Source organism: Drosophila takahashii, chromosome 3R, assembly GCF_030179915.1.
Source record: "Drosophila takahashii strain IR98-3 E-12201 chromosome 3R, DtakHiC1v2, whole genome shotgun sequence".
Lineage (NCBI taxonomy): Eukaryota > Metazoa > Arthropoda > Insecta > Diptera > Drosophilidae > Drosophila > Drosophila takahashii.
The window spans coordinates 35,195,263-35,218,839 of NC_091681.1; the positions used below are offsets into that span (position 1 = coordinate 35,195,263).

The 23,577-nt window shown below is 37.5% G+C and overlaps 1 protein-coding gene across 2 annotated transcripts; it reads right to left on the reverse strand.

Moving 5' to 3' along the window:
- Positions 1–830: 830 nt before the first annotated feature.
- Positions 831–23,541, reverse strand: cindr (CIN85 and CD2AP related). Of its 2 annotated transcripts, XM_017145064.3 has the most exons (6): positions 22,855–23,541; positions 11,274–11,523; positions 11,090–11,201; positions 9,291–9,870; positions 3,223–3,837; positions 831–2,524 (listed from the first exon to the last, which is right to left on the reverse strand). In XM_017145064.3, exons 1-6 carry the CDS (start codon positions 22,865–22,867, stop codon positions 1,407–1,409), a joined length of 2,688 nt encoding a protein of 895 aa, XP_017000553.2. In that variant the 5' UTR covers positions 22,868–23,541; the 3' UTR covers positions 831–1,406. The 2 variants fall into 2 exon arrangements, with proteins under 2 accessions (XP_017000553.2, XP_017000554.2); XM_017145065.3 differs by lacking the exons at positions 9,291–9,870; positions 11,090–11,201; positions 11,274–11,523; positions 22,855–23,541 and adding an exon at positions 6,159–6,271.
- Between the last annotated feature and the right edge of the window lie 36 nt (positions 23,542–23,577).

A 23,577-nucleotide genomic window follows, 5' to 3' on the forward strand; every position in this document is an offset into this window, starting at 1 on the left:
AGTAAGAATCAGTAATGCTCTTTCAGCTATTTTATTTTACTAAATAAATCAATTTTAATGAAGTTAGCTTAAAAAATAGGTCTCAAAACATTCGAATTTACGCTTATTTGAAATTGAAATCGAATAAAACAAGAAGAAAATCAATAGAACAAATTTACAGGACTAAACATTAAAAAGGTAGATTAATTTCAAAATGCATTGACAATTTCTTAAATAATGATAAACGATAAAAATAAATCTAATAATTTTATAGCCACATCTAATGAAACTATCCAATTTCAAGAGCCCCAACTACTACCCCACCCTTCTCTTTTTTTACAGTTAAACTAGATTTACCATTTGTTTTACTAATTATGAAATGTTTATTTTATATCCCATATTAATTTACATAGTATTTACATTTTAAGCGGTACAAAATGCGATAATTCCAAGTAAACCACAACATATTTGTTAACAATCGGGAATTGCGGGTCGCTAGCTACGCAGATTGATTCGATTAGACTACAGAATAGCTGGTTATGCAGAGGCTTATCACAAAAGAAAAGGTAATATTTTGTACAAGCGGGTCTGTGGGTAATAAATCTCTAGCAGATTACAATTTATATAGACGTTTTGATCTGACGGCGATGTCCGCAGATCAATTAGAACATCCAATTGTCGAATTTCCCGCGACGCGTTTGCTTGCTGTTTTAAAAAAGAGATTGTATCAGAAAGGTTAGTTTATTATCCGGGCTTAGATATGTTGATTCTCTATCGCTATCTATCTATATCAGTCATTTCGAAAACAATTAGAAAAACATAATCACATCGAAATAAGAAAATGAAAAACATTCAGAAAACATTGAAGTATTTATTTGCATTATTTATTGGTATTGCTTAAGTTTTAGGCATCATCATCATCATCGTTATAAACTCCATCGCACTTTGTATATTTCTCTCTCACGTTTAGGATATAGTTTATAGTACAGTTTACTCATAACTTTAATACATCTTTAAAAAATAATCATAAATCGTATAAACAAAACAAGTCGCAATCGAAAGCAGCTAAAATAAATCACACTCTTTAGCTTTTCGGAATGTACGAGTGTATAAAAAATACTTATCGAAATTATCAGATATACAGGGGTTGGTTGGGAATACAAGGTATTACAGCGAGAAACGAAACGGTTTTGGCATGCAAAAACGATTGATCGCTAGCGGTTTTGGGTAGATCATTCTGGTGTATATATAAGTACAGAACACAGAGTACAGATATTTGGGATTGTCTTGGGTTCGGTCTCTACTACTCTACTACGTTCTACGTTTTTAGGCCTGGGTATGTTGTATGTATATTGTAGAGTTGTTCAGCACACGCTTTAAAAAATCAAGGACTCAAAAGGCTAGCTAAAAGGCGATTCTAACTAGGCTCAAACTTGCGTCACGCACTGCGCGTATTTGTCCAGTTCGCTCCTTAAAATCTTGACGCGTTCGGCCTCGGATTTCAGGGCATTTACCAGCTCCTCGATGGTTCGTTGTTGATTGAGCACCAGGCCCTCCAGCTTATCCACCCGCTGCTCCAGTTGGGCTACCCTCGTGGAGCTGGCATCCTGATGGTTATTCAGTTGGTTGGAGGCGGGCTTCTCCTTTTCCTTCTCCTTCTCCTCCTGCGACTGCGAACTGCTGGCATTGGAGCTCTTAACCAGAGGTGAAACACTTCGTTGATTTCGTATAGCCAGACTATTTGGCCTCGTGGCTCTCGTCTCCTCGTCACTGCTGACTGCTTGGACCTGCTTGGCCGCTGCCGTCAGGCTGCGCGACATGATGGCATCATTGGTGGTGGTGCTGCTAGTGCTGCTGGTGGTCACCGAACTGCTGGTCGTTGAATTCTCCACAAACATCGATGATGTCACCGCCGAAGATTGCACTTTCGTTGTGGTACTGCTGCTGCTACTGCTGATGGCCTGCTCGGCCGCAAAGAGTTTGGAGGCCCTTTCGGCCACCGAAGCTCCGCGGGGCTCCACACTGGGCGAGGTCTTCTTCCGCGTGACCTGCGAGGCCTTCAGCTCCTCCATCCAGGGCGCCTTCTTCTTTTCCCACTCGCGTGGCTTCGGTTTGGCCAACTGTGGTTCCTCGCCCGTCGAGTTGTCATCAGAGGTTTTTCCTCCAGCACCGCCATCTTCACTCAGCTCACTGGCACTTCCTCCTCCTCCAGCCATTCCACTGCCATTTACGTATACGGAATTATTATTGCTCTCGCCCAGCACGTTTATAGCCGCCGATGGAGGACGTCTCTTGGGCGCTTTGACCCTTCCCTGCCGCATATCCGTAAGTATCGAGGAACGCTCCACGCGATCGAAGTCTGTATCCTCCACCGCGATGGTAGCTGCCCTCCGGATCACCACGTTGCCAGCTGCTCCGGATTCCGGTAGTTGATTGGCACCTGAGAGCATCTTACTCGCCGTCAGACCATCCGCCAAATCATGGGACACAGCAGTGGTGAGCTTGCCCTCGGGATTCTTCTTCTGCTTGCCGCCCAGAAGATTACCTGAGGTTAAAAGATGAAATGTTAGCATGGTTAAGCGGACTTTCTGTGGCCTTTGTTGCAACGCTTATGAATTGATTGTCAAAATGCTTTGGCTATAAGTACACGCAAAATTCTTTCAATCCTTATCTACAACGCGTCAAAATGCTTTCTTTCCTTATCTACTTCCCATCGACCCTATAATTGTTGCCTTATTCTTTACAAATTGGTACCAATAAATCTTATCGTACTTCCTTTCACTTTGTTTTGTTTTTAAGGAAATTTCTATAAGCTTTGACGGGATTTTTTGTGTGTTTAGTACTTCGGAAAAGTATAAATGCACTTTTGTTGTCTTCGAAATGTAAAAGAAATTTTTCAAATCGAAACATTTGTTAAAAAGTTATGAGCAAATTCAAATTTAAAAATTCAAGCAGTGCAAGCAGTCGTTTTCTGGATGCATATCTTTATCCCCAATAAGCTTTCACACATTTTTTGTATTTTTATAAAGACTTCGGAAAAGTGGAAATGCAGAATGGTTGTTTATTTATAGCTATCAAAATGTAAGACATTTTTTAAATCGGAATGGCATTCAAGCAGTGCATGCATATTTCCATCTCCCTCGCACTTCCTTTAGCTGTTTTCTTTATCTTTCAAGTACTATTGCCAAGTATTTTCTCAACCTTTAAGCGAAGCATCGTCAGGCTCTACTGTACAGTACTCACCGGCCACAGGCACCCCACCCGTGGGAGTTTTCTTGAGCGGCACGCTTGGCTTCTTGCTGAGCACCGGCGGCGGTGGCGACTTGACCTTCTCGTCCAGCATGTTCTCCATGGATTTGCTCACCGACGAGGAGGTCAGTCCGGTGGATATCGTGGTGGCTGAGGAGGAGGTGGTGGTGGTGGCACTGGAGGTGCTGCTCCTCTGCTGTCCAATGGCAACCACTGAGGCGCCGACACCCGGCGGTTTGGTCAGATCCAGGTTCTTGTTCTCCAGGGACTTCCTTTGGGCGGCCACATTGCCGGTGGGCAGACCCGTTTCACTCAGGATATCGTTGAGGGAATCACGGGATCCGAAGCTCTCCTTGCGACCCGCCGAGGACGAGGCTGTGGTGGTGCTGCTGGTGGTGCTGTTGCTGCTGCTCCCGGTCTTCTTGATGTACACCTTCGAGGTGGTGGATCCGATCTGCTCCTTCTGCTGCTGCGTGGTCACCGAGGTGGTGCTGCTGGAGTTGCTGGAGTTCGTTGTGGTCATGTGGCTGGCGGTGCTGGCGGTGTTGCTGATCTTCCTCTGATTTTGAGGCTGTGTGGTTGTGGTTGGTGGCTCGTTGATCGGAGCAACTGGAAAAGGGGTAAACAGAGTTTGGAATTAGAATATTTAGAAACCATTGGCACCTGCGAAACGACATGCAAACAATTAACTTTATTTACCAACAGTAAAAATCGTTTAAAATGCAAAGCAATCAAGGGAAAACGTTGGAAATTTCTATAATTTATCGAGTAACGGAAGGAAGCTTATAAAAAATTTACTCAAATAATCCAAGAAAAATTTTTTAGATTTTCTAAAATATGTTTGTGTATTCAGTAAATTCTAAAAATATGTTCTTCAGTAATTTAAATATATTTTGACCCTAGTAAACAGACACAGAACATTTTATATCACCGCCGACATTTATGTTAAATATTTTAAAGGCATTGACAAGGTAAATTTACTATATTTAGATACACTTTTTATATTTTTAGCTGTTCAGAATAATATGATGTCTTTTATGGGTTTTTTTTCGTACTGTTTTTATAGTTATATAGTTCTATTTTTCTAATATCTTTTGTATCTTTTAGCCGTTATCCACTGCAATTCAGCAATTCGTATTCGGATGAGGTGGTCCATGACTAACCATCCCGCTTCAGAACAGCTGAGCACAGAAAACAACTCGAAACTGGTTTCGCGCCGACAACTTGTTGCCAAATGTCAATAAAACTAATGTGGAAACGATCTCGGGCAAAAAACACTCGTACAATAGAAAAACAAACGAAAGCCGAACCGAAGCTCAAGTTTGAAGCTGATGAATCTGTATTTGAATTTGAAGCCGAGGCGTAGGAGCGGATCAAAGCGGGCCAAAATAACAAACGGCTAGCTGCAAAGGGGCATAAATAAACGCCAATAAATGGTTGTGATGACAAAAGCCAAATCAAACCAAAGCAAAGCAAAGCAAGAAGACTTCAAGCCAACGAAAAGTATTGAGTAACAAACTTAAAATGTGTAAAGGTCAGACCCAAAGAAATGGCAATAGCCAGCAGGAAACGGCAATCTAAAGATCAGGCAACGAACTGGAAATGCCCTTTAAACTTGAATGATAATGACTACATACACAGTCAAAAAATTAATATGAAATAGGGTCAATTATAATTACATCATATCAACAAAAACATATTAATGTCAAATGATTCAAACATATCAACTTGATATTTTATCCTATCATATAAAAATACCGAATTTAGTATTTTTTAAACAAATAATGTAAAATAACAAACCTTTAAAAAATATAAATTTGACAAGCACATAGCAATTTTATCTTCTATCAATTTTTTTCTGTGTACAGTGCTTTAACAAAAATATTTATAATCAATTAGCTACTTAAAAAAATTATTACAGTAGAAAAACAGATTTTAAAGCACATATTACTTTCTAACAGAACTAACAAACTCTTGCTAAATAATAATAATTTTCTAACAAAATATAGATGTCAGAAAATCAATGTTTATAGTAAGTTTGAAAGTTGTGTGTGTTTAAGAAGCCATAAAATGACAGCATTTATGTAATGCACACCTTTTAAGTCATAAATAAATATATTTAACAGTTCCCCCAGTCGAAGCCAATAAAGATTCACTGCCAGCAATCATCTCTAATTATAATCCCACTTGTTCTGGTGATGTCATATCGAAATATCAGACTCACAATTTTGATTACCGTTTTTTTTTTGTTTCTTCAAAATTTAAGCTTCAAGTATGCCCAAATTTAGACACACCCCATCAATCTTTCGATTCCCACGGACAAACTCATGTACCCAAGAAACCAAAGAGGATTTTATGGTAACCAAGCAAAGAATTGGCTTTGTCATGGTCGAATTTCTAAATAAAGCTGGTCGAAAAGAAAAGAAAAGCGCTCGGCCCAACGACTTTCACTGTTTTTAATGACAAAAAAACGGAGCAAAATAAAATGAAATTTGCAATAAAAAAAAGTAGCGCGAATTTGATATTTTTTAGCATTGAGTAATTGAGCGTTAGGTGATTGTCATTATTATGATGATGGCTGTTGTGGTTTTTGATATTTTTTGTTTTTTGGTTCGGTTGCCAACGGCTGTGCACACACACACACGCATTACCACTGACAAAACGAAAGACTTAAGCAACGAACGCGACTTAATGATGACTTTGAATCCGAGACACGCAGCAAATTATAATCATTAATTTACACCTGACTGACACACAAACCATAATTAGAAAAGCGCGCGCCCAAACAGTTTTTCCCCCATCTCAAATTGATTTGAGGAAAATGAAGAAAACTTCTTTTGCCATGTGGCAGAGGAGAAAAACTATGACGAATGCATTTGCACACAAACTGGGTAAAGATAGGTAATAAAGAAAGCCGCAAGAACACGCACCACAAAAAGCCAAGAAAAATGATTATTTCTTTCTATTTATTTTTTTTTATATTTTTGCCGCGCCGACGAAAAATATTTCAGTAACGTAAATGGTCAAGAAATCAAAGCGAACTGAAAGGTAAATAAAAACGCTGGCAAAGGTACGAAGCAAAAATGTTGAGAGCGGAATGATATTTTTCTGGGTTTTTTAACGAGAGTAAGTTCGCTCTCTGGCAACTTTGTTGATAAACTAAAACAAAAGGGGCTTGGCCCCTAAAAAGGCGGGGGAATCCCAGATAAACGCCGCTAATGAAGATGATCATGATGATGATCAAAGAGACTGTTCAGCTAAGAGAGCGAAATGAAAGAGCTGCTAACCGCAAAAGAGCCACGTAAAATCGGGAGGAAAAAAAAGGTTGCACAAAAACCAGTTACAGCCAACTGTTGTTTATTTTAATGATGTTGCTGCTGCTCAAGTGTCGAAGGTGGTTGGTTGAAAAAAAAATAATACAAAATACAAAAACTGCGACGTTGACAAAAGCAAAACCAAAGCAAAAATTAAATGCCAAGCATAAATATTCGCAAAACTGAAAAACCAGCAACGTTGGAATTCCGCTGGCAACCGCAAAGTATGCTGAGGAATAATTTGTATTAATTAAGTATAATATTTCAACTTTTCGCCAAACAACAAATTGCAAGCAATGCGGGGAAAACTCTCTGATTTTTCCAAGCAAACAATGCGAGGAAAACTGGGCAAACAAAAAAAACAAGTTTTTCGGTCGTCACCCATGCAAATGACAAAACAAACTCATTGGCGTACGGCAAAAAATAAACATGCACCGCCAATTGAAAAGAAAAACCGATCGTAAACAAAGCGCTTTTATTCGGTTTGCACTGCCTCAAAAGACCGCCCCTCCTGCCACGCCCACCCTCTCGATGCAGACTCCTCTAGCATTGCGAGTCCCAAAGAAAGCCAAATAAATAAACCAATGCAGCAGAAGAAGAGGAGCAAATATTTTTTACCCTCTAAACAGCCAGGATTATGATATTTAGTACTAAAATAGTGAGTAAATTTCTTTATATATAATACGAAATAAACAACAGATTAGCAATACTATTTCTAATAAAAAATGGAAATAACATTATAAATATAAATGAATAAAAGTATAATATTAAATAAAAAATTGAATGAAAATCTACTTATATAATAATATTCAAAACTCATATTGTTTATGCTGAATATGTTTAAGATTTATAACAATATTTGAATGAAAGCCTTTAAATATTTAAAATATATACAATTATTGGATTTTTCATTTTATTTTAATTCCACTACAAACCGCTTATCAATATACCCTCTTTCAATAAAATAGAGTACACAACTAAGCCAAACATAAATCATAGAAATTATGAGCAAAGAAGGAAGAGGGGCGGCGTTGCAAGCCGAACAATTTTCCATTTCATATCAAAAACGCCTCAAGGAGGCACACCAACCGAGCACCGACAGAGAAAGGAAAATGAAAAGTGGCCGAAAAAAACTGCTAAGAAAAAACAAGAAAAGTCAAGAGCCCAGAGGAAAATCGGGGGAAGAAAGGAGGGAGGGAGGGGTTCACTCGGCTGCTTTGCTGCCTACTGGAAAAACTCGTTTTACATACAAATCGTGGTGATAAAGCTGGCCATACGCGCGCCCAAGAACTCGAAAGAGCCGCCTCGCTGCGTCCGCCGTGGAATACGGACCCCGTCTATAACGTCGGGTCCCATTCCGGACCCAAATCCGGCACCCATTGCGCCCCTGGCACGGGTTCGTGGGCGTGGCACTGGTGGAGCTGCTGTTGCTTTTGCACCATGTTATTGTGTTTTGTGTGTTACAGTAGTGTTTTTTGTAGTTTGCAGTTTTATTTATTAAAAACACCCAAAATTCGTAGGAAATCGTAGTAGAAAGAGAGAAGTACAAGTAGAATAAAAAAACGGGGAGTAGATAGGAAGAGAAAAGTGTTGTGGAAAAATTACAGAGAGAAAGACCAATGAGACTTTGGCATCGGAATATATAAAATATGTGAGTGGGTACATAAAAGTAGATAGGAGAAATGGTAAACAAAATTTTCCATCAAAGAGTCATAAAACCTGGGAATAACGAACTTGAAGATGTGGTTTAAACGAAAGACTTTTGAATGGTTCAATTGAAAAGTGCGTGGTGCGTGAGGTGCGTGTAATGGATGTGATGTATCTGAGGTGCCAGCAATTTTAATGGGGGAAAACTAGCCATCAAACTGATACGACTATGCGTATCTAAAACTTTATCCCATTAGCTACTGTCGTTGGATGTCAATGGTGTCTGCTATTAAATCGTATCAAATGTGAAAAGCCATCTGGCAAGGTAATATAATAAATACATTTTATATCTCTATGAAAAATAACATTGTTGTGAATCTTCTCTCTGTTAAAAATAGCTATATTTTTTGATGATATGATATACCTTATACTATATACAAACTCCAAGTTCTTAAATTCATGAGTACACCCCAAGAGTTTTTTCTAAAATAGTTGTAAATATATACATTATTTTATGTTAATGATCACAATTCCCACTAGTAAAAAGCGATACTAAAATGTGCACATTAAAACAGCCTTGATATACGCTAACAATAAAAAAAAGCTTGTTAAGAGTCTTTAAAATCAACCATTATTCAGCCAATTTATGGCGCGCCTATAAAAAGCTTCGCACACAAATCCCTTGTTAAATTCAAGTGCATTACGCAGCGGTGATAAAAGATATCTGATTCATATTCGCCAGCGGCAATTAAGTCATCTACAAATTTTCCACAGACGATGAAAAACTAACGATCCAAGAGATATGCAGCGAGTTGAGGATATCGGCGGGGAGGTTGTGGGGTGCGGCTTATGTCTTTTCTTTTAATTAATTCAATTACCAAACAAACGTTTATTGACTTTGATCCCCGCGCTCTCTACGTCACGACAGCAATTTGGAAGTCTAACGACTTGAGTTTTAAGAGCCGATGCGTTTGGAAAATTGCCTCCAATTAAGTTGGGGGGAGAAATGCATTGATGAGAGTTGATGACAACAAACTTGACAGACCGAAATCAAAAGCGAAATAAATGCAATATTGAGAGGGAAATCCAGTGAAAACTCACCTTCCGAGGGTGCCAGCATTTTCACAAAGTTATCGGGAAAAACGCCCACTTTTCCGCGGATTTCTCCTTTCCACCAGCCTTTATCGGGCAATTCCGTGGTGATCACTGTGATTATGTCGTCCACTTTAAGCTCCAGTTCATCATCGTTTTGCGGGGCGTAGGGGAACTCCACCCGGCAGAATTCCCGCTGTGGTTTGGGTGGCAGCATTGGAACTACTGCAGGTGCTGCAGATGCTGCTCCAGATCCTGATACCGATCCCGAAACTATGGCCGCTGTTTCCGCTGGAGCTGAAGATCCTGCAGTATTTACTCTGCTCTTGGTTGCCTGCTTGGCTGTTGAGTTGTTGGTTGTGCCAGTGGTGCCAGAGGTTCCTCCTCCTCCAGTTGAAACTGTGGATGTGGCTGCCACATTCGCAACATTCGCCGCCTTGGACGTCAGCGACGATGTGGTCACGGTGGCGCCAATTGTCGGTGGCCGTTTGGAGGCCAAAATGGGAGACGGCTCGATATGTTGCACAAAGTTCGATGGGAAGACGCCGACTTTGCTGCGCAGACGACCGCGCCACCAGCCTTCCTCGACCTAAATGAGAAAACAGAGTGGAACAGCAATGAGTGAAATGAACAGACTGAAACCGAATGTACTGCACTGCGAGAAAATCGAGAAGGTTCTAGGGGTATTCAAAAATAGAGGGATATCAAGTGTCTCGTTTGGTATTACTAATTAAAAATAATATTATATATTCGATTCTATTTTCCAATTTTCGAATTTTAATAAAATAAAAATAATTCTCTGAAAACTAAATATAATTTCAATAATAGATCATTTTATTTTCCTGATAATTAAACTTAGCTTGGAATCGAGGGGTTTCTTTATTCTTATCTTTCCTCAGTGTGGTTTAGAATTTCGAAACTTTGTATTATTCATGGTGTATATATATTATTTTTATACCCGTTACTCGTAGAGTAAAAGGGTATATTAGATTCGTGCAAAAGTATGTAACAGGTAGAAGGAAGCGTTTCCGACCCCATAAAGTATATATATTCTTGATCAGGGTCACTAGCCGAGTCGATCTAGCCATGTCCGTCTGTCCGTCTGTCTGTCCGTCTGTCTGTCTGTCTGTCTGTCTGTCTGTCTGTCTGTCTGTCTGTCTGTCTGTCTGTCTGTCTGTATGAACGCTGAGATCTCGGAAACTATAAAAGCTAGAAGATTGACATTTTGCATGCAGATTCTAGGAGTTCCTACGCAGCGCAAGTTTGTTTCAAAAGGGTGCCACGCCCCCTCTAACGCCCACAATCGCTTATATACGATTTTACAAATTTCAATATTTTGGAAAAGTAAAAATGCAGTGTTATTGTGTTTATCAATACCTATCGAAATGTAGAAGAAATTTTTTAAATCGGACCATTCGTTAAAAAGTTACGGCGGATCAAAGTTTTTCTCCATCTCCTTCGTACTCCCTTTAGCTGAGTAACGGGTATCTGATAGTCGGGGCACCCGACTATAGCGTTCTCTCTTGTTTAATTTTATTTTCAAACAATGTCGCATTAAAAAACAATAAAATAAAATTAAATAAAGAAATAGAGATAATATTTTTGGTTTCTTTCTTTGAAATTTAAATATCTCCTTATAAGGAATATTATATTTTAAAAACTATGAAAGCTTAAACACTTTCGTATAAATGAGTAATTATAACAAACTCTCTCGCAGTGCAGAACGAAATTCAATTTCTATTGGCCCAATAGGTTAAATGGGGGTAGCAAACCCCCTCAAACCCCCCGTTGACCCTGCGTATACGCACCTCCCCTAGGAATTCAATGACATCACCCACGGCGAGCGTCAGTTCGTCGTCGTTGACTTGTGTGTAACTGTAGATGACTTTGCAGCGGCGATTCGATGTCGCGGATTTGTCCCTGAATTTTCGGGAGGAACAAAATGTAAATTCAGTAAATTGCGTCATTCAAAAGTGGGCGAAATGGACAAACCTCAGTTGCACAGCTGTTGCCTCGTCGATATGGTCGCCACTCCCAGTGGTCCCGTTGCCATTACTGCTGATTCCGGACTCCAGCACACGGACAAAGTTGTCCGGAAACATGCCCGTAGTCCCGGAGGACTTCAAAGTGCCCTGCCACCAGCCGCCGGGCATCTGCTTGATCCGATGGATAATGGCACCTTTCTGGAGATCCAGCTCGTCCGGCTCCTTGGCCGCATATTCGTATTCGACTATTGCACAGACTGAAAGAAGAAAAATAATACAGGATTAATTATATTGAAACAATATTAAATAAATACAAAATGGAATTTTCTTAATATTTAATTTTTTTAAATTCTTAACTCTTAATATAATATTACACTTTTTAGCAACTAACATCATTTTCTATTAACAAAGGATTACTTAAATCCTTACACAAAAGTTCTAGTTTATTTCTTAAGCTTTGGGCTTTATAAATTTATGACATCCCCATAACTTGGCAATAAATATTACCTAGAATACCATTTCTTTTAATTAAGACATATTTATAAAAAATAATAAATTACTTCAACAATAATATTTCCAATATTGCTAAGTAATTTTAAAGAGATATCAGAAGTTAGTCGCAAAATGAGTTACCCAATTATGGCATACAAACATGACATGTTTGTGCAAATATTTACAATAGTATCGGGTTGCGCAACGTTTAACCTACTCTAATACCCATCTATATATACACTCGGCCCCTTCTGAAACGTGACATTTGTATTTTGTTTTTCCCGCTTTTGGTTTGCCGAAGCCGCTGAAAAAGTAAAAGTTACATGACACTCCATATACGGAACGGGAATAACAATTTATGTCGTGGGCGATGACAAATCACGGATCGTGTTTTGGGACTCCATCTCCACATCGACATCCACATCCATCAATCAAACAATCTGTCGTATATGGGTCACTGAGTACTTGGCACTCCGGCATAACTGATTATTCCCGGACGATAAGTTTCAATCTCAGCTTAAATGGAGTCATCCAGTGCCACTCTATGATTATCAGAGGGCGAAATAATATTCATGAGTAATCTTAGGAACAGAAAAAAACCCTTAATAAACAATAAGAAACTCGTAGAAGAATGTTACTTAAATGAAATCCAAATATTGTTGTAAAATATATTTACAAAATAAATACATTTTTTCAGATTATAAATAAGTAATGCAAGAAAGCTAAATGAATTTTAATTAAATTATAAACTAATATTTTTAAAAAACATAAGCTAAAAATTATGGAAAGTGGCCAAATCTTATGAAAAGAACTATCCACTCCCGATTAAATTTTAAAGTTTACTTCCCAGATTATCCATGTTCAGCATTTCAATAAAATCTTTAAGCATCATCAAGCACAACCACTTCTTTTCCAAAGCTTTTTATTGCAAAGCCATTAACTTTGAGCACGAACTTTCAATTTCCGTAAAACTAGTCGTTAGAGGCTTCCCATAAACACACTTCTTAATCAGCATCTGCTTTAAGCATCCCGAACAGAATAATATGAACAATTTGTCATGACGCATGTTAAAAACAATGAGACCATGACTGACTGACATTTTATTAAAAGCCAGCATTATAAACTATATTTACGCCGAGTCGCAGAAGGCGACAGCTTGAAAATGTAAATTATAAATTTAAATAGCCACAACGTTGAACTTATTTGGCTTTGGAGGTTGCTGCCCCCGCACGATTGACTCAGTTTTTTATTTATTTCTTGTTTCTTTCCAGTGTTTGGATGCCGTGTCTAATTTTTGATGGCTTGTACATATGAGTGATGGAAATACCCTCACGGAAAACAACGTTGTTTATTAAATAGAAAGAGTATGGAGGCCTCTTCAGGGAACTTGAATACATTCGAAACACTTATTGGCTTAGGATGGGAAAAAGAGAAAAAACGAAAACGAAGGGGGCCACAAATAAACAAACAGCATAATAATAAATTCCTAGGCTACGTGATGTCGTTTGGATCAACACTCTTATATGGGTCAGTTTTATGGAGAGGAATTCTTTATCAAATACCAATTCATCAGAACTTGATGGGTAATGTGCGAAGGAAAATTGAAGAAATTGTCATTGGTTAGCCAACGTTTAATGGGTGTAAAATCAGCCATTGAAGTTGATCGCTTGATGGCATTAAAGCGTCTCGAAGTGCTTTCCATTTTCCGCTCGTTTCGATTTAGCTCTTAACATTTCTTTTGATGACAGGGGATTTTCGGAGGGGTTTTCGAGGGGAGATGGGGCCACCAACATTGAAGTGGGGCTGCCAATCGAAAACCAAAGCAGTTTCGTCAAGAGCGTAAAGTAATAATTTCACTCCAGTTAAAGTCGCAATCGCAGTAGTTTCATTTCCAGTCTGAGATCGAGATTGAGATTGAGATCCGGCGATGAAGTGGCAAAAGTGCTGCAGGAAAAGCCAAAGCAACGCAATAACAACAAATGGACAAACAGACAGACGGAACCATCAAAGTCTTTAGAGAAAAGCTTGAAAAACAAAAGACAGCTGGCGATGACACTTAGATCGTGAATTTCTGATGCAATATCAGCGATTTAAATACTAAGCTTAAATGTGATTAATCTGATTAATGGTAAAACACCAAAAAAAAAAGAACAAAGAACGCTTAAGTCCAGTACTCCGAGATATGCAGTCGTCAAAGCTACTGGCTCCACCTAGCGGTCATTTCCCTTTTTTTTCATAACTTGTCCGATTTTTAAAATGTGTCAAGGGATAATAATTTAAAAATCTTACAATATGAAAAGAAATTAAATAATATACATTTTTGTAAAACTTCACATTAAATTAATTGATCTACATAAGAATTAATAAATTAAATACAATAAAACGTAATAAAAAACCACTTATTAAAATGTGAATTAATAAATTGATATATTTTAAAGTTAAATTAAGTTTTGTTTCAGAATAAGTATTTTATTAACAACACATCCGTGTCACGCTTGCATCGCCGCCAAGTGCCAATTTGTATCTAGGCCAACGGCAGCGGCAGACTGGCCCGTTCCTATCTTGGCATCCGAGTATCTTTGTATCTGAATGGCCAAGTATCTGAGTTCGTGAGTGCCTTAGCCACACTGTTTAACCTACGCTATTGTAAAAGGCAAACAAAGCGACAGCCAAATGAACCTTTAATGCGGTTTTTGTTTTTCAAACTTTTTCATCTTCCTCTCTGGCGATTTGCCGACGCTTTTCTCTTTGTTTTTCGCTCATATGCTGGGTACGCTTGAATAACAATAATAAGCGACCGCAAAGCGCGCTGAATGAGTGGAAAGAATGGAGGGAGAGTGTTGAAAGAGGGCCTAGAATGGGCGGTATGCAGCTGCGAAATGAGCCGCGTCTGGGAAAGCTACACAGAAAAAAATTAAAGCCATCTAACATGATATAATTGGATGATACAAAATATTTTTGTATAAAACAATCAGATGAATAAACCGAGTAATAAATATTTATTAATCGAATAAAAAATTCCCACTGATCATTATTTTTTTCTGTGTACAGAAAATGGTGAAAATCGGGCGCCAAGTGGTGGAAAGCGAGGAAACGCGCTGCAGAGTCGTGTGAACAACAGCCTGATGAAAGAGCCGAATGCCGAATGGGAAAACCAAATGTGTAAATGTGTCAAAAGCGGAGAAAATCGCATGACAGCCACAGCCGCCAAGTACCGCCGCCAGAGGGCGTGTTGATCGTCATGGACTTGTGGGTGTTTTTCTGTTTATTTTGTATTTTTTTTTTTTGCTTTGTAACATTGTCGTAAATCCGATCATTGCGATATCGGGTTTTGTTGTGAAGTCAGCTTCCCCCAATGTCAAACAGCACATCATGTCCGCCATAAAGATATGCAAATCGGTTACTGGATAGTTAAAAATATGGCGCGAAAACAGGTTGAGGTGTGAGGGGTTTTTTGAAGAGCAGAAAATGGGATTTAATCATACTCTAAAATATGATCAAAAGGTTGCAATCCAAAAAGACCTATCAAAAACTCTGCTTTACCCTACCTTTAAATCACACCTTAACACCGCATAATAAACATTTTTATAAATTACATATACTTCTCATACAATCCAAAATGTGGGTACCCCTACAATTTTCATTATAATACAAAAACAAAATTGTAGCTTCTCCCCTCTCATCTGCATTCTCCCCCATTTAAACAAAGTTCAACTGATGCATCCCAAAGATTACTAAAACGGGTAAGATCTGCATGAAACATGTGAAATATAACCTGTAACCGGTTCAGTTGAGCAGCTGCATTTATTTGCTGGTGGCCAAGGGTGCGGCAAAAGTCCCAAAGTTCCGTTCAAAACAAACACCTCCAACAAACAACACCCCCACCGCCTCCCCATAAAGCCAACACCACCCCTCTGCCCCTGCCCCAACCCATCCCCCTTTGAGGTGAGCAAACAAGAACATGCTAATTGGTTTAACTATCGGTTTTGGCTGCCTTTGAATTTCGGTTTTGCTCCGTTTGGCCTCTGATACAGAGAAAACAAGAAAGGAAGCTAGCTTCGGCCAGCCGAAGCTTATATACCCTTGCAGATCATTCCTATTAATTAACAAATCGCAAAAATGTTCAATTTTCTAATATTTCTCATTAATTTTCCGATCGTTCCTATGGCAGCTATATGATATAGTCGTCCGATTTTGATCAAATTAAAATTGAAATTCGAAAATATTTAAAAAGAGTCATATCCTAGAGTAGAAGATAATACAATAAAAACCAAAGAAGCTAGAATTTATTTCCTATTACTTTTCCATTAATTTTCCGATCGTTCCTATGGCAGCTATATGATATAGTCGTCCGATTTTGATTAAATTAAAATTGAAATTCGGAAATATTTAAAAAGAGTCATATCCTAGAGTAGAAGATAATACAATAAAATCCAAAGAAGCTAAAATTTATTTCCTATTACTTTTCCATTAATTTTCCGATCGTTCCTATGGCAGCTATATGATATAGTAGTCCGATTTTTTAAATAATTAATTCGAAATTCAGATATATTTAAAAAATAACATTCCCAAAAGTAGAAGGTAATATTTCAAAAAACACCGAAGTTAGAATTTTTTAAAGTTTTTTTTTTCCGATTGTTCCTATGGGAGCTATAAGATATAGTTGTCCGATCCGGTCGGCTCCGACATATATACTACCTGCAATAGAAAGAAGACTTTTGGGAAAGTTTCATCCCGATAGCTCAAAAACTGAGAGACTAGTTTGCGTAGAAACAGACAGACGGACAGACGGACAGACGGTCAGACGGACAGACGGACAGACGGACAGACGGACATGGCTAGATCGACTCGTCTAGTGATGCTGATCAAGAATATATATACTTTATGGGGTCGGAAACGTCTCCTTCACTGCGTTGCAAACTTCTGACTGAAATCATAATACCCTCTGCAAGGGTATAAAAATTAGATATAACTATACAATAAATTAAAAAAATTAAAAAATATAAATGGGATTTGGTCATATAAAAATTTATTTAAATATTGTAACTACATTATTGTTTTCTGACTCTTAATTTTTATCAAACGAAACATATATTTTTTCTCCGTGCATTTATTCCAAAGGTGCGATGTTGGCGGTGGGGGATATGCCATGAACCGTAAACGGTAAATTGCCTTTGCGTGAGTTCGACTTTTAAATATGCAAGTCCCCGAGGTTTTCAGAGGTTTCCAAAAGGGGAGAAGCCAAAGAAGGGGTTATCCATCCATCCACATGCATAAGTGAGTGCTGCGTTGGTTCAGTTAGTGAGTTCACTGCAGATATAGTGAGTTAATGGGGCTGACCTGTCTGACTGCCGGTTTTCCTTTGGGGGCGGGCTTCCAACTGGAAACTGGCTTGACCCGGTTAAAACTTTTATTGGTTCTATTTGGGCCAACATGGGGAGTTTAAGTGCCATAAGGCAGACACGGAAGCGTTGGATAATTATAGGGAAATATTTGATTTGGAACTTAATCAGCTCTCTAAATAGGTCAGAAGAACAAAAGGAAACTGATATCAAATAATTGTTTAGTTTGAAAATTGTTCAACAAATAAGATAATATATTTTCGATTGTAAATAAATACAAATACTTATTTTAAATTAAGTCATTTATTTCATATTTAAATATTATAACATATTAACAGCAAATTTTCTTACTCTCTCTAAAAAAAACTAAAAATTGTAATGTGAATATTTATAAAATAACTTAACAGAACTCATTAATATTTTATAGATGCTCGCTTTTCAAACTTTTCAATTTCGCTTCAAAAATCATCATAAATCTTTAAATCAATGCATAAAAATCGTGCATGACTTCCCATAAAGAAATCCATTTTTGAGCAGCTGCTTTACATTTTTTGTAAAGGTCTTAGGCCAGTTACCAACCCTTATTATAATTATTTCGTATGCAGGTCAGGTTCTAAGTTCCAAAATCAATTCCAGAGCACACGAGAAAACGACAAAAATGTCAGGCCTCAGGAGTCAAAAGTCAATTTTTCCTTTTTCTGCCTTGTCGTCCGCAAAAAACAAACAAACACTCACACACAAGCACATCCTTGATGAACCCAGCCCACCCAGGTGACCTTGACTTATGAGCTTTTGCTGGCCCTTGAAAAAAACTGAAATAAAAGCAATTGCTCAAGTTCAAGGCCGCAGATTGCGTGTGAAAAAAGAAAACAGAGGCACTAAACTAATTCTTTTGTCGCCAAATGAGCTGCATTTCAATTGGTTTTAATTAACACGAAGAAAAATAACCACAGACAAGAGTAATTATGAGGGCCACATGTACTAAACTCTACACAAATTGACATTTTATGAATCACTGTTAAGAGGGCTTTAACTTTACTGATAAGTCAGGGGGACGACCCTTATCAATGGAACGAATAACTGCAGAGCGATAAACAATGGCTGGCATTCACATTTTGGGTTCGATTAAGTCATGGCCGAAGGTGTCGTCATTGACACGCGTGACCATTTGGAAACACCGGAAAAATATCCAGATTAAATAAAAGGGGGAATCCACAAAAAACCCATATGAAAAATTCACATTTGTAAATCAATCATCAAATCATTTTTTACTGCAACAATAAATATCTTTAAAAACGAAGTTATTAATAAAAAAAACCTTTAGCAGCATTCTTAATTTCTTTCAGTGTATCCTCTCTAATCACATTACCTTGATAAAGACACTTGGATTATTTCCTTAACTATTAATGTTAAAAATTATGTAAAAAGAATACCTTAAACATTTTTATAAAGAAAACAACAGCTTTAAAAATGATTTTCAAGTGTAAACCCTCTTAGACGGGAAACCACTTCACCCTTGACCATCATTTGAATGCATTTCCATTTCAATTGAATACGGCACAGCTAGCCGATGGCAAACGAAGCATGGAAAAGCTGACCAAACGCAAGTTTCAATTGAAAAGCCTTTCCCCAACCCCTCACCGCCTTTGCCAAGTTTTTCCCCCCTCTACGCCCATGTGATTTGAGTGGCAATATGTTGCGGCGATCGCTGCTTAATTCCAAAGAGTTTACGATGGAAAGTGTTTAGGAGCAGTCATCCCATTCAAACCATCCATCAGCAATTGCAGCTGATGAGTTGTGCATTAGCCAAATGAAATGGGGAAAATAAAATACAAATGTGCATCTGGAGGTCAAGAGAGTCCAGCTGATTAAAGCGGCTTTTCCGAGGGGTTAAGGTTACTAATGATTGAGAAATGAAGAAATATTAATCAAATGATTTCCGTTTATGAAATACAAGATTGTATAATGTAAAAGAAAGTACAAAACATTTCTTTAATGTATCGATGAAAAACAAAGATCAACATGTTCTTAAAAAAATGTCATACTATCATTTTGATATGAATAAAGATTATGTTTATCTTATTTTACAATATTTCAATATTCAAAAAAATACTAAATTTAGTATTTAAAAACAGTATTTTTAAAAATTTTATTTTGATGTTTGAACATAAATTTGACTTTAATAAGGTAGAAATTACCCTATTTCATATCGATTTTTTCTGTGAGGTTTATTATTATGAAGAACAGTCAACACAAGTAAACAAAGTAAAGACCTTAGAATTCTTTGGAATCCACTGCACTTAATCTCCGCGAAGAGCCATTAGAAGCGAGGCCTTGGGGTTCATTCAGGTCTTATCAGTTCATTGATATGGAATGCCATATAGTTTACCCGATGAGGGGACCCGCATATTTTTCCTCCAAACATAAAGATAAACGAAAAGAGGCGCAGGGCAATTCAAGTTGATTTCTAGATCGGAGAACAAACATTAAATAAACTTGGCATACTTTTTTTTATAGAGTCCCTTGTCAGGGACGGAAGCATACATACATATTATAGATCGCAGACTGAGCGAGAGAACTCATATCTCTAATTTTCTATTTATTTCCCTACCCTCTTTTTTTGATAAGCCGGAGCAGCAAAAGTCTGAGGAATCGCGATAAGATAGGCGGGTAGGCGAAAAAGCAAGCTAAAATACAATTTTGCCATTCGAATTCGAGGCTGAGTCACCAGAAAGTCACAACTGTTGAATGCACTCGACCAGCAACAAAAATAAGCTGCGAAAAGTAAATTATTTGCATATCAATAAAGCGGTTCTGTTCGCTTCGCCGGCGACGAAATGCAAACGAAAAATAATTGAAAACAAAATTGAATGTTCTTTGCCATTTTTTTGTTTTACATTGTACATTCACGCTTTTGCCGGGGCATATCCGGCGGTTATAATTCGCAATTTTTATTATTAGCATTTCGAGGGAAAGTTAACTTTTTAGTGATATAAGATTCCTCTTAAAATCCCTAAATAAATTCGCAATAAACTGTCAAGAGGATTTTTAAAATCATATTGGGTTGTACAAAAAATAGTTGCATACTTTTAGACACCTTTATAAGAGATTTGAAAACAGTTGTGATCTAAAATTAGTTAAATTACTTATTTTAAGTGTTACAAAAATTTAAAATCTATTAGTAATGACAAACATTTAAAAAGATTTATAAACTTCTAAAATTTACATTTATTTCAAATGAATTAATTAATCTTTTCTTTAATTTGTAACACTAGGGACCGACAGAAATTCACCTTTAATGACTCACTCCTTTTATAGATAGAGTATTCCCCCATCGCCGAACGCATGCCCTTAATTCGTTGGCAATTCCGCGAATTGAATGTGACTCATAAAGCGATCCATCAGGTCTTACAAAATGAAGAAATATGAGGGGATTATAGGCAGAGAAAGAGTTTTATAAGAAGTGGCTAATGGTAATGGGCCAACTGAGGGCGTGGTCCCCGCGAGTTCTTGATTAACCCATTCCGCCACCCACGCAAAAGTCAATTCCAGAAAAAAATCCAGGCGTGCCAAAGGCAATTTATTAAATTGTCAGGAAAGCTTCGTCGTATAAGGAGTGTTTGCAGCCCCCTAGATATGAATATGATAAGATAAAAAGCCAAGCAAAATGTATGGCAAATAAGAAATCTGATAAAATGTTTTCATTTTGCGATTCATTTGTGTTGACCATTGATTGCCATTGTTGCCTGTTTTTCAGTGTTTTTTGTGTTGGCGTTACATAAACGCCAGTCGGAATCACTTAAACACAAGCGGAAGAAAGCAGCTTTGTTTGGGATGCAAATGTAGTAAATGTAGGTATATTTGTGTATATAGAGAGCTGGCCTCTTCCATTGTCTGTCTGAAGTCCCATGGAAATTGTTCATCAAAAGAAATCATCAGTAAAAACTGCTGCGGGTGCGGTGCATATTTTTTTTAAGGAGGGGTCTTTCAATCAGCTTCCATTATCAGCCGGCAACATCGGGAAAAAGCAGAAAAAAAATATATATACAAAGGCGATGGCTCCACAATCTTGGGTTCTGTTCATAAAGAAGCCATAACATAACAAGGTTGAAATGCACATTAAGATTTATTAATATTGTCCGGCACAGAGTTCCTCTCGATCCCGGATTATCTCTTTGTAGAGCACTGAACAGTAGCCAAAGGGTCAGAAAAGGGTCGGCTTTTGAACTGATTGTTAGGAAAAATCTATAAAAAGCTTGAAAAATATAAGAAGCAAAAAGAATGTAAACTAATCTTCTATATTTAGGCTTTGTTTTGCAACCAAATTCAAGGTTACTTTAATAAATATCCTATTAACAAGTACTATCAAATTGAAATGCCAAATATGTGGTATTAAATAATCAGTGGAGTGATTTCGCAATTTGAAATTTAGAGTAACAAAACACAGTTGATAAGAAAGTGGTTCATGAAATATTTTTATGAATTTTTAGAACTCAATAATTTGCAAAATAATCCAAGGAATGTATAAAATTTTATTTATTTCTATTTTTAAAACCAAGTAAAAACTCCCTATTTGACGCAACAAAAGAGATGGATTTTTATTTTATAACCAAAAAGACTTAATTAGCCTTCATTCAAAGTTGCTTACAAAAGAGTTAATTAAAATGTTAGAAACCGCAATATTTTCATCGGATTTCGCCCTGAATCATAGCTTTTTTTTTTAGCTGACCCGAAAGAGAGGCAGAGAGAAAATTTCCACTAATTTGCATCGCAGAACATTTGTTCTCCAGTTCCCATTGTGAATTTGAAAAGTTTTCAGGGGGTTAAGTGCCGGGCAGCGAAAATGAAATTGATGGCAACATGAAATCATCAAAAACGCAGAAATTCTCATTTAAAAGACCTTTTCTTCGGCCAGCCTCTAAAACCGGTTTGTTTTTATATTTTAACCTTTACTACATGTGTTTGTTAGCCAACTTTTGGTTTATTGCTGTAAAAATCGTGGTCGTTAAAGGTGTGAAAATAAACAACAACCGGGCTTTAACCGAAGAACCGTTAGTCAGCCACGGGGATTTGATTTAAATTCGAGTCAGAAAGGAAAACAAAAGAAAAATCCATGTGTCCTTGGGTTAAGATGACACACCCACCCCGAAAAGCAACAAAAACAAGAAGCGATTTTCGGGCGCACAAAATGCGAATATGGTGAACAAAAGGCAGACGGCGAAAATAGGCGGACCCACCCCTAAAAACTAGGAAAAATACAACAACAAAAACGGGCAAGGAATGGGAGTTTTCGGGTGGTTGAGTCTTAAAATACCCTTTAAGTTTTAAGAACAGTTTGGAAATGTTTTTGATGTCTTGTAATAGGATAATGATTTGGTATAATAGACAAACATTTTTAAAAAGTAGATCATATTTTATGTATTCACTTTTTCTTATTGTTCCTTTAGTACAATGTCTTTTATGATACTTCTGATATCCTATAAAAAATTGTAAAACTAAATAAAAAAAAGATTTTTATGTTTTAAATGAGTTTAGCTATCCTAAAATTATAATCATTGTGTTTCTATCAGAATCTATAAACCTAGTAAATAAAATTTCTATAATATGTGTCCCCAAAATTAAAGTATCCAACTTTTTAAGGGTATTACAAAAGAAATATTCTGCTAATATCTACAGATCTTTTAGTTAAGACTCCCTTTTATCATAAAACCCATTTTTGAGAGGGTATCAAAACTGCAGGAGTGTAAAACTTACTGTTGTTGTCCATGTTGTTAACTGATTACTTGGTGGCCAGCGTTTTCAGCAGGTTCAATGCACGGCAGTATTTTCTTCGCTTTCTTGTTGTATCTTAAATACGAGTTTATGAATCACGCGCGTTAACCGCGAAATAAAAAAAAACGGAAGGTAGGAATTACCTAGAATTTTTTTTTATATATATCTTCGACGTGTTTTTTTTGTGTTTATTTTGACCCTGTTTGTTTCAAATTTCCACAAAGAGCGCGGGGGAAAGAGACGGGGCGAGAGTGGGAGAGAGAAGGAGAGAGCGCATTTAATTTCGCGTCACGTAGAAATTTTTTTCTTATTTATTTGCTGCAGCTCTTTTGTTTGTCTCGTTTTTCGTTGCACTTTTTACTTCTTATCTTCATTCGCTTCCTTTTCGGCTTCCTTTTTCTTATTTGTTAACACGCACTTGCATTTCGTTCTTCCTTTTGCACTCCCATTCGTATGCACTCTTTTATTTACTTTGCTTTGCTATTGATTTTCGCTTTTCACACTTTGTAACGGTTGTTTTTTTTTCGAACGCCGAAACACTTTTGAGGTTGCCTTTGCAATGTGTTGAATTTGGCTTAATTAAATGCGCTTTTTGGCCAGGGAATTGGTAGCAAAATCGGTTTTTAGCGGAGCGAAAAAAACGCGAACACGCCGACGAAACACCCACACCACAACAACAACAACAACCGCTCGCTGCCGTGTGAC

Bases quoted from the DNA above. Each gene is read 5' to 3' on its own strand.
- cindr (XM_017145064.3), bottom strand. The intron at 11,202-11,273 runs GTTTGTCCATTT...CCGAAAATTCAG, and splicing joins GCAACAGCTGTGCAACTGAG to GGACAAATCCGCGACATCGA. The intron at 9,871-11,089 runs GTGCGTATACGC...TTTCTCATTTAG, and splicing joins TCATTGAATTCCTAGGGGAG to GTCGAGGAAGGCTGGTGGCG.